General features: G+C 42.9%; 2 protein-coding genes across 2 annotated transcripts in view; both read left to right on the top strand.

The window, feature by feature from the left end:
• Ddi2 (DNA-damage inducible 1 homolog 2) overlaps positions 1–3,753 on the top strand; it is a gene marked incomplete at its 5' end in the record, with an annotated part of 36,558 nt that extends 32,805 nt beyond the window's left edge. The window contains 2 exon segments of the mRNA XM_005409866.2: positions 766–955; positions 3,691–3,753. Of these exon segments, the coding sequence (XP_005409923.1) occupies positions 766–955; positions 3,691–3,707 (207 nt within the window). The 3' untranslated portion in view covers positions 3,708–3,753.
• A 2,892-nt stretch (positions 3,754–6,645) lies between these two features.
• Positions 6,646–9,060, top strand: Rsc1a1 (regulatory solute carrier protein, family 1, member 1). Its single transcript, XM_013507398.1, has one exon. It carries the CDS (start codon positions 6,672–6,674, stop codon positions 8,493–8,495), a length of 1,824 nt encoding a protein of 607 aa, XP_013362852.1. The 5' UTR covers positions 6,646–6,671; the 3' UTR covers positions 8,496–9,060.
• The last annotated feature ends 1,478 nt before the right edge of the window (positions 9,061–10,538 follow it).

Below are 10,538 nucleotides of genomic sequence, written 5' to 3'. Positions count from 1 at the left end.
AAATTTATTAGAAAATCATTTTTGTGTTTTCTCAAATGTGAGGCTGCTAATTATACCTGGCACCTTTCCAAGTTTTGCATAATAAATATTTATAATCACAAATGATTGAATATTGTTGTAAAGACAAATAAATATAAACTGTATCCTGTAAAGGTTTTTCTGATATAAACTTTAAATATTGAAAAAGAACTCTAAGATGGGCATAGTGATCCACGCCAGCAATCCCAACTTTCAGGAGACTAAGGCAAGAGGATTGCTGCAAGTTCAAGGCCAGCCTGAACTACCTAGCAAGGCCCTGTCTTAGGAAGGAAGGAAGGGAGGGAGGGAGCGAGGGAGGGAGAGACGGAGAGACGGAGGGACGGACCGAGGGAGGGAGGGAGTTCTAAACTGGGTGCAGTAGTACGCACCTAGAAGGAAGGAAGGAAGGAAGTTGGTTCTAAACTGGGTGCAGTAGTATGCACCTCGCCCCAGCTATTTAGAATGATGACACAGGAGGATCACTTGAGCCTAGCAGCCTGGGCAATGTATTAGTAACAACTCATCTCAAAACTTGGGTATGGAGGAACCCCAAAATAACGGATAGTATCGCCCAAGTTAAATTTAAATGCTTTTAGATAAAGTAGTTTGTTTTGTTTAGTTCTTTGTGTAACGATCTCTCTCCCTGTCAGTGTTGCTCCTTGTAAATGGAGTTTTTTATTTGGGCTCATAATTTTTCTGCATGGCATTTTATCTGCTGTCATTCTTCTTTGGTGTCTTCCTCTTAAGTGTTCCATTGATCTCAAGAAAAATGTACTGGTGATCGGCACCACGGGCTCACAGACAGCCTTCCTTCCCGAGGGAGAACTACCGGAGTGCGCCCGCTTGGCGTATGGCGCCGGGCGAGAAGATGTGCGGCCAGAGGAGATTGCGGACCGAGAGTTAGCAGAAGCCATTCAGAAATCCGCAGAGGAAGCAGGTATTGGAATGGTTGAGCTCTTGGATAATACTTGCGGAGGGTAAGACCTTTCCAGTCTCCGCTCAGCCTCACCGTCCAGCAGTGCGGGTGTTCACTGGCTTCTTTCCTCCCCTCCCATCACGTAATACAGTAACGAAGAACTGGGTTTTAGCAGACTAAGAAACAAGCTGTTGCTGTACAGAAGATAGACTGGGGAGGTGTTTGCTTCTGTGTGTCTGGCTGATCTTCATAAAACTTAAATAGCACTAAGCAGATACTTAGTTTTGACTTCAGCAGTACTTCTTCAAAATATTCTTTCCTTTTCGTAGACCCATTTAGTTTGAAGGGAATAGCATGGTCACTGTGACTAAGTAGTACTTTTAAAATATTTATTGAGCTCAGCGGCAAAGCGCCTGCCTGGCAAGCGCAAGGTCGTGAGTTCGGTTCCCGGTACCAGAGAAAAACCAAAAACCAAAAAAAAAAAAATATATTTATTGAAAGTACTGCCAGCAAACAAAGAAAAACCAGCAGTTTAGAATCATAATTGAATAGTAATCAGAATGTGCTGTTTATGCTCTTACTGAGATCACTGTGTGTCATCATGCTACAGGATGAAAACTCCTAAAGTCCAGGGACTCAAGTGTTATGGCCTATTTAAATATAAAGACAGAGCCAATTTTCGGGTAAAATGGAGCAGCACAGTTGTGCTCAAATCCCCCATCTGTTACAGAACAATGACTGTGGGATGTATTTTGTAGAAGTTTGAAAAAAATTACTTTTTTTTAAGAGTTACCTTTTCAGTTTGAGTTATTTTAAAGTCTTGAGACACAATTATTCATCAAATGATTAATGTCACCCATTGCTTTTTCTAGTGCAGTAAAATGTACTAGAGTTAGATTTTCAGGGAATGGCTTTCTTCTAATGACAGAAGAGGTAAAAAGCAGCCAGGTTTGCCCCTTTTTTCCCCCTAGTATTAAAGGTAGAACCCAGAGCCTTCACGCTGTGCTATATCCCCAGTCCTTTTAATTTTAATTTTGAGACGGGGTCTCTCGAAGTCACTAGTTTGTCCAGGTTGGCCTCATACTGGTGCTTCTCCTGCCTCAGCCTCCCAGAATGCTGAGATTACAGGCATCTGCCACCATGCGTGGCTGTTGCCGTGTGTTACTTGAGAACATTTCACCTTCCAGCCTTGTGCCTAAAATGGGCCTGGGTAGCAGATGCACTTGTCCAAGCTGGCCTTGGTCAGAATCTAAAAGGTCTGTCGTGTTCTAGCCCAGTGTTGCACAGAAAGTGCAGTTTGGGGCTGCAGGCATAGCCCAGTGGCAGAGCACTTGGTGTGCACATGGCCCTGTGTTCAAGCCCCCCGCCAACCCAGAAGTGGAGTTTTGGTTGCGGTTTATGTAATTTGAAGGAAGGGGAGAATCTTAACCTCCCAACAAGGTAAGCGTGAATAAATCTGAGCTGCCTACTTAATTTAGGGTAATTTGTCAGCTTAGTCATACTACATGTTAATATGAAGATAAATTACCATTTCCGAAATTTCTTTTCTTTCCCTCCACTGTCTTTGTCTATTATTAGAGAAACATTAGCTGATGACAGCTGTGTTTTGTAACCTCCTGGTAACGTTACCCTCTTCGGTGACTACCTTATTTTAGTAGAAACTTTCGGAGATTAAAATACATACCACAGACGTTTTCAGTATGAGTTTTAAAAGATAAAAAGGAAGTATCTTTTTATCCATGTAATCTTTTGTTACTGATATGTGTGGCTTATGCTAATTTTTATAATTTTTAAATACTTACGCAAAATTAGATCCTGTTTGGAAAATTTAACTTCCCAAATCCAAACTCTGGACATACTAGGTGAAGGTATTTTGTGAAAAGTTGTTTTAATTGGTATTTTTCATCAAAGTCTATTTATACTTTCTATCACTTGAAAAATAATTTAGCCAGCGGTGGTGGCGCACATCTCTAATCCCAGTACTCTTGGGAGGCTGAGATGAGCATCACAAGTTTCAGCCCAGGACAGGTAATTTAGCAACCAAGGGAGATCCTTTATCAAAAAAAGGCTACAGATATAGTTCAGTGCAAAGGCTGTGGTGCAATTCTTTATATTATCCCCCACTAAAAAAAAAAAAAAAACAAGAAAGAATTTAGAGTCAGAGCTATTTTAAAACTGAAAGTAAAGAAGGAAAGTCAGGATAAAATTTAATCTTATTTCTTTTCTTCTAAAAGTGAATCTCAGCTGAGAAATTTGGGAAATAATTGTTACATGTGTTCACTCACCTTTATGCCATAAGATACTATCATTTAATTTTATCTGATGGATCTTCTTTCTTCACCGGACATGTTTGCTCATAAATTCTCTTGAGTGTGGATGTGTGAAATTAATTTCCTTCTAAATTCAATTAAAAATCTGTTGAGCTCTGGGCATGGTGGCGCATGCCTGTAATTCTAGTACTTGGGAGCCTGAGGCAGGAGGATCGCCGTAAGTTCAAGGCCAGCCTGGGCTACATAGTGAGACCCTGTCTCAAAAAGAAAAAAAAAATCTTTTGAAGTCGACACATCGTTTTATATATTGTGGGAGAATTCACATAACCAGCAAATCTTTTGGATGTCCAAACTATAGAAATATTCCCCAACTTTGAGTTAGTTCCTGATTTCAAAGATGGCAAAGGAGTGGAGACTGTACCCCTGCATGCTGTGTGGTTTGCATTGTTAACCCAAGTTTGCTTGTCTGTTTCCTAATCCAAACAGAGCGTCAGAAGCCATGATGCATGTAGTGTGTGTGTACTGCAGCTGGAGTGGGCCCCAGACCAGGTATTTATAGCCACCACGTGAAGCCTTCCATGCAGTTGTCGTCTGTGCTCTCAAAGCCTCTGCATCTGTAGCAGTTTTGGAAGTTAGCTTCTGCCATCGACCATTTCACCCTGTTTACTCATGGTTACAACTAGCCTGTGGTATTTAGCTTTGTGTGTATGTTGGCATACACACATACATAAGTAGGAATTCCTGTTGGAAATTTTATCAATTAGAACATTACAGAAGAGGGAAAAAGTAAAAAGTGCCCATCGTAGCAGCCATAACTACTAGCTGTTATGAATATCAAGTCAAGAATGTTGGCATCACAGCACTTTGTCATGAGAGATACCTGTGCACTTTCAGTTCTCCTAAGTCCCTTTCCTCTGAAAAACTGGAAGCTCTTTTTCCTGATACTGCACATGACTACCTTGTGTTCCAGAAGGTCAGAAATTCTCATTATGAGCTGGGCGTGGTGGCGCACACCTGTAATCCCAGCACTCGGGAGGCTGAGGCAGGAGGACTGTTAAGTTCGAGACCAGCCTGGGCTACAAAGTGAGCTCAAGGCCAGCCTGAACTGCATAGCGAGACCCTGTCTCCAAAAAAAGGAGGTAGGGGCAGAAATTTTCATTCTGTTCCAGAAGAAATGGAAGCTTGAGCCAGATGACTTATCCAGAGTCACAAGAGCTGGTAACAAGCAGGTCTTCCATTTTATTATCCCTGCAACAAGAACTGAGACTCTGCCTTTCCCTGTTCACTGCCCTGATAGATTTTCTATTCTGCTTCCATTTCCCTGTGATACAAACAAGATCGTTGTCAGCCTGAGTATATTGGCTGAGATAGCAAGACAAGGAAGGGTTTTATTTCACAAAATAAGGGCTTTATAAGGATTTTCTGGCTGGTTGTAATTGAATTCATAGCATTTAATCCCCCTTACCTCATCCTCAGACCTCTACCTACCTACCTCTCCCTTCTCTCCTTACCTCCTCTCTCTCTCTTCTTCTCCCTCTTTCTCCTCTACTCTCTCTTTTCCCCTTGTAAGCCACAGTTTAATTATTCTTTGCATCAATTATTCTCTTCTCCTGAATGTCCTATTGTCCTGACCCGGTCCTACACTACATTTAGGATTTAGGCTGATAAAAGCGTCCATGGCAGGTGCAGAGGGCTATGTGCTGCTCTCTTAGTGGGCACAATACCGATTGAGGAGGTGCTGGCCTCCACCTCCGTGGTGGTTTATAACTGGTGTACCAATGCTAGATGGCCTTTATCATACCTTTCTATGTTGCTAATGTGGATGTTTCATTACAGTGCAGTTTTCTATTAGCATTAGATCAGAGTTGAACCTCTTTCACAATCAGCCTAATAATTAGATTGACAAACCAGTGACTGTGTTTCTAGATTCTGATAGATATAATTTACTAAGACACACTGTTTGCCTGTTTACTGCTAAACTGTAAGGTGAGATTGTTTTGTAAGAAGTCAATAACTTCCTGACACGGTGCTTTATCTTCTTGTGTTGTTAACCAGTGTTTGATTAGAATGATTTAAACCTGTTTGAAACTGCATTGCTTTATGACTTCAGTCAAGGTCAGGGTCCTGGATTGGATGTTAATATTCAGCCCAAAGGATTTGCATTACATCTAACCAGACAATGTATTGTGACTGGTCTTTACTATAAATTATAATACATGCTTTTGGTCAATTTTTAACTTGTTCAGTGTCAAAAGGAAAATTGGGACTGATACTCCATGATATCGTTATGGTACCTGCACTGAGATAGTGTTCAAGCCCGCCATCACGCTTGAGGTTCATTAATTGCAGTGACTCTGAGCATAGTCATTGCTGCCACAGACTGAGGCCGGGGCATTGCGTGAGTTCGGGCCAGCCTGAACTACATACCAAGGCCCTGTCTCAAAAAATAGTCATTGCCTGCTGAAAAACTATTGCAGTTTCCCTCTACTATTCACTTCCCTATTCTTCTGTTCTTAAGCTGCTTAAATGTGCTTAATTGTACTAAATGTAACTAATAATCCTTTAAAGGTATAATATTTGATAGGGTAATGATTGGGATTTAATCTCTTTGATCTTTATCTTTAGCTCTTCTATTTTCCTGGAAGTCTGCAGGCATTATGCAGATTCTTATTTCTCCTTGTAATTCCTGCTCTGTCCCAAGTATATCTGCTTTCGTGCTTTCTAAGTTCAGTGCTCACAGCTGAAACATACATTGGCATAGGAATTACCGCGCTGCAAGGGTCCTCAAGAACCCTTGTGATGTGCTTAAGAATCACTTGGGGATGACGGACATGGTGGCGTATGCCTGTAATCCCAGCACTCGGGAGGCTGAGGCAGGAGGATCCCTGAGAGTTCAGGGCTAGCTTGGGCTACAAAGTGAGTTCAAGGCCAGCTGGAACTACAGGGTGAGACCCAGTCTCAAAAAGAAAAAGAAAAAAAAGAATCACTTAGGGAGCTCATTGAAAGTGCAGTCTCCTGGAGTTACTCTTAAGGATGGCACCCTAGAGCCTGCATATTTCACAAGCCTCCCATGCAATTGTAGGACAAGTGGTAGAAAAAACACACTTGAAGAAACTGGCCTAGAGCTTTAGACTCCCTGGGAAGAGAGATGTGTAAGTGTGCTGCAGCCTGAGCACTGGCTCAACTGTTACATAAATACGCACCGAACTGCAGTGAGCATGTGCTGTCAGGAACATTCCTGCATCTTCTTCTGATTTTGTGATGTTAAATTGCTTTACTCGTGAAGATTCTTACGTTTTAGAAATCATGTCTGTATATGTAAGGGAAACCAGAATTAAAGGACTTCTATTCTACCCTGTTTAGATTTATATCCGCTGATAGTTTAGTGGCCTTTGTTACCTGCCAGTTAATCTGTTTGCTTTCCCTTTGTGACAGAGAAAAGCGGTAAAGAATCTACCTCACTGGGAATGTCATCATCACCAACTTCAGATGGGTTTACCCATCCAGCCCACTGTTCAGGACCAAGTCCTGGGGTGGGTAGTCCTCCGAGTCTTGCTCGCTCTGCCTCTGCTTCAGTCTGCCCTACCAAGCCCAGTGACCCAGATAGCATTGAACCTCAAGCTGTGAAGGCTTTGAAGGCTTCATCTGAGTTCCAGATGAACTCAAAAAAGAAAGAACTTCTTCCTCTACAGGATCTTTCTGATCATGCTTTTTCAGCAGACGAGAGTCCAGCTATGCCTTTGCATAATTCATCCGAAGAAGCAGTCATGAGAGATAATCTGGAGAAATCTGCTGAAAGAAGCACCCAGGGCCTCAAATTTTATCTCCATACAAGACAGGAAGCTAATTTATCTGTCACAACTACTAAGATGCATGAACCACTGATGCTTGTAGACAAAAAGGGTTGGCACCCAGAAAATCAGAGCCTGCACCAACTCAAGGGCCTTCAGCAGCACACAGAACCAGGGAGTAAACAGCATGAGGTACAGCAGGATGCTCCACAAGACCAAGGACAGCTTTGTGACCCGGGGGACCTTCAGCTTCCGGAAGAGAGGCAACAGGGTCAGCAGAAAAGTGTTGATTTGAAAGCAGCGATGACAGGAGATGGGCTACAGCAGAACGCATGTCTTCCGGGCACGGAGAAAAGCTTTCCACCCCCGGGATGCTTCGGCTGCTCGAATGCAGAAATGCTCATGGAAATAGATGTGGTGGAACAGAGCCTAGTTGCTGTGCTTGATTCAGCAGGCAGGCAGATTGCCGCTGTGGAGAACGCTGGTGCATCTGGTCTCCCATCAGAGAACCCCTTGATGGAAGTAGAAACATCAAAGTGTAGCCGTGCATCTGGAAGTGCGAATAATCCTATCTCCACTCAGGCGTTACAGCTCCCAGAAAGCAATGTTGAAATGTCTGGAACAAATAACGAACATGGGGAAAACCTACCCTCCCTAAGTCTCTGCGGCAGTTGTCAGCCCTCTGTGGAGGCAGCAGAAGAACCTTGTTCGTCTGTCACAGCAGCCCTGAAAGAACTTCATGAACTTTTGATCAGTAGTAGTAAGCCAGCTTCAGAAAATACACCCGAAGGTAGCTGTCAGTCAGAAACAGTGCCGGAGGGCCAAACAGGTGTTACAGAAAGCCAGACTCAGAATGAGTGTCTGCCCCACAGAGACCCGTGTCCACAAGGCTGCTGTCATCTGGCCACATGTGTGTCAGTGAAGACAGAAAGCGTGGGCGGAGCGCCTGGCGCCAGAACAGAAGATGCGGGAAGTACTGGCTTCCAGGGTCCAGGTGACGGCCCGTCAGCTGACAAGGAAGGTGCCCCCACATCCAGAGAGTCCGTCAGCGGGAGCGGTTCTGTCACTGTAACCTCAGCGAAATCATCTAATCAGTTACCCTGCACCATAGGTGTAGAAATTTCACCCCGTCTCCAGGCCGGTGAGCAGGATGCCGTCGATCAGATTCCTGAGCAAACACAGTCTTCGCCATCTAGTTTCATACTGGTTAAAGATTGGGGTCATGGCGTACAGAATCCAGGAATAGACAGGCCTGAAACCAGAGAAAACGCCTGTCCTGACGCTGCATGGCCATTTCTTGAATTGGAGCCACCAACCAGCCATCCATTGTCAAGTCCCTCCCTCCTCTCACCCTTAATTTTTCCTGCCACAGATATTGACCGGATTCTTCGGGCCGGTTTTACTTTGCAGGAAGCTCTTGGGGCTTTGCATCGAGTTGGTGGAAATGCAGACCTTGCACTTCTTGTTTTGCTAGCAAAGAACATTGTAGTTCCCACGTAACTATGGAGAAGTGGGCTAGACCGTACTCCATTCCCTTTTAAAAAAAAAAAAAAGCACTCTCTATACACACACATACACACTCACCACATACACAGTATATGTAGAAACCTGCAAGCAGAATGTTGAGCCAGATTTTTTTAATGATTTTTTTTTTCTTTTTGGCCAAAGTAATTTATGATCTCTCGTCTGATGAATTTGTCTATCCTACTTGTTAAATTTTGGGCCTTTAAGAATGTATTGGCAGTATGTGCATACAAAAGCTTTTTATTCTCACTGAGGTGATGTATTCTGGAATAAAATGGATGGTTTCGTGTATAGCATAACACTTTAAAATGAGAGTGAATGCTTTAAAAAGCAGAGACCATGAGAAATCCCCCCACGCATGCAACTAGAAACAGGTCAGCTTCCCACCTGTCTCTGCTACAGGCAGGGTGTGGCTTGTTCACTCAGCCATCAGCCTAGAAACTTGAGACCATACAGCTTGGTGTTGGGAATTCTGCACAGTGTGTATTAGGATTCACCACTCATGACAGGACTTTGAAGAATAATTAAATAATATACCCTAGAGTGGTATGCTTTTATTTGTGTGCTCAGGATTTGACATTTTAATAGGGTGAGCAGGGGGCTACTTTGTGCATCACGTCTGCTGCTGCACGCATGGGTTGATTGCCAAATATCTTCATTACATTGGGTGGGATGTCTTAGAATTAATGTTAGAGTGGTACATGGTGCTACCCAGACTTTAAAAGGGAAGGAATAAAAAGGCCCTAATCATGATTCCATTTGCAGATGTCAAGGACTGTGCAAGAAAAACAATGGCCTAGATAAACACTGGAATTTACTACAGATTGGGTTTGCTAGCATCTCCCTGATAACACCTCAGCCCTTAATGACTGATGACAAACACAAGTTCAGTTAGATGGGTCGATTGCCAGCAGCTTATTTCCTTTTCAAGCTCATCTTCTACTAGGAAGTTCTTCCAGAGCTCCGTTTGGGCTGTGATCTGAGGGAGATACGGAAGTGTGATAATCTTGTCCCTGGATCATCTTGGTGCTGGGAATGGTCGATTTGGTGTCATTCGTGGCAGTGAAAATAGTAATAGTAGTTTCTGACTCAAGTGGCCTTGGTAAAGTTTTCCATCCCTTTCTTTCCTCAGGAGTTTCTTTTTAAAGCAAGATTCATGTTTGTGTTTACCATGTCAGATTAGAGTGGGGCAAAATATATAGAAGTATTTATTGTGGCCTTTTTTATATATAAGGACTAGCCCTTGGAAGTCATTGTCCTGTGGGCCCCACTGTGCAATAATCCTACTGGATAGGTTTTAGATAATTATTTCCTAGAAAATGAACTGTTTTTTTAGTCACCTAGCAGGAATCTGAAATCTTGATTTTTTTTTGTTTGTTTGTTTTTAAGAATTTTGAAAGCCAGGCATGGTGGTGCTGAGGCAGGAGGATTACAGGTTTGAGACCAGCCTGGGCTGCATAATGAGACCCTGTCTCAAGAAAAAAGTAATAAAAATTAAAATTTTCTAAAAAATGAATTTTGAGAATGATTATTTCTGATTCCAGATTATAGTTTGCAACATGTTTGCAGCAGAAGCTTTTGAAAAAGTGATCTCTGAACTTAAATGATTTTTTCCTGAAATCTCTCTGAAAGCTTGTTCCTTTCATCAAAATTTAAATCACCGAGCACAATCAAAACAGAGGCTCATCTCAGGAGTTTTTTGAAACTTTTAATTTAGCAGCACTTAGTGGCGTTTCTGTTTTCCTTATCCCAGTCTCTCTTTTCTGTGTTGCTTGTGTGTGTGCTTTGAGACTTCAGTGACCTGGGGCAGGTCACGTAGGTTCATCGTGACCCTTTCTGAAGTTAGGAAGCGGTTGACAGAAGGAGTTGTTGTTTACTGCTTTCCAGTGGGCGCTCAGAACAACAGGTGAACCCGGCTGTCTTTAAATGCACGTACAGGCAGCCACGTGTTGTAGACTCTTGCTTGCCCTACACCAAAGACGTAAGATGCACTAGGAAACTGTTACAGGATTTCTGTCA

This window comes from Chinchilla lanigera, unplaced genomic scaffold (assembly GCF_000276665.1).
Source record: "Chinchilla lanigera isolate Chin_1 unplaced genomic scaffold, ChiLan1.0 scaffold00126, whole genome shotgun sequence".
NCBI classification, from domain to species: Eukaryota; Metazoa; Chordata; class Mammalia; order Rodentia; family Chinchillidae; genus Chinchilla; species Chinchilla lanigera.
The sequence above is the reverse complement of the archived record's forward strand: the minus strand, read 5'-3'. Positions and strand labels throughout refer to the sequence as shown.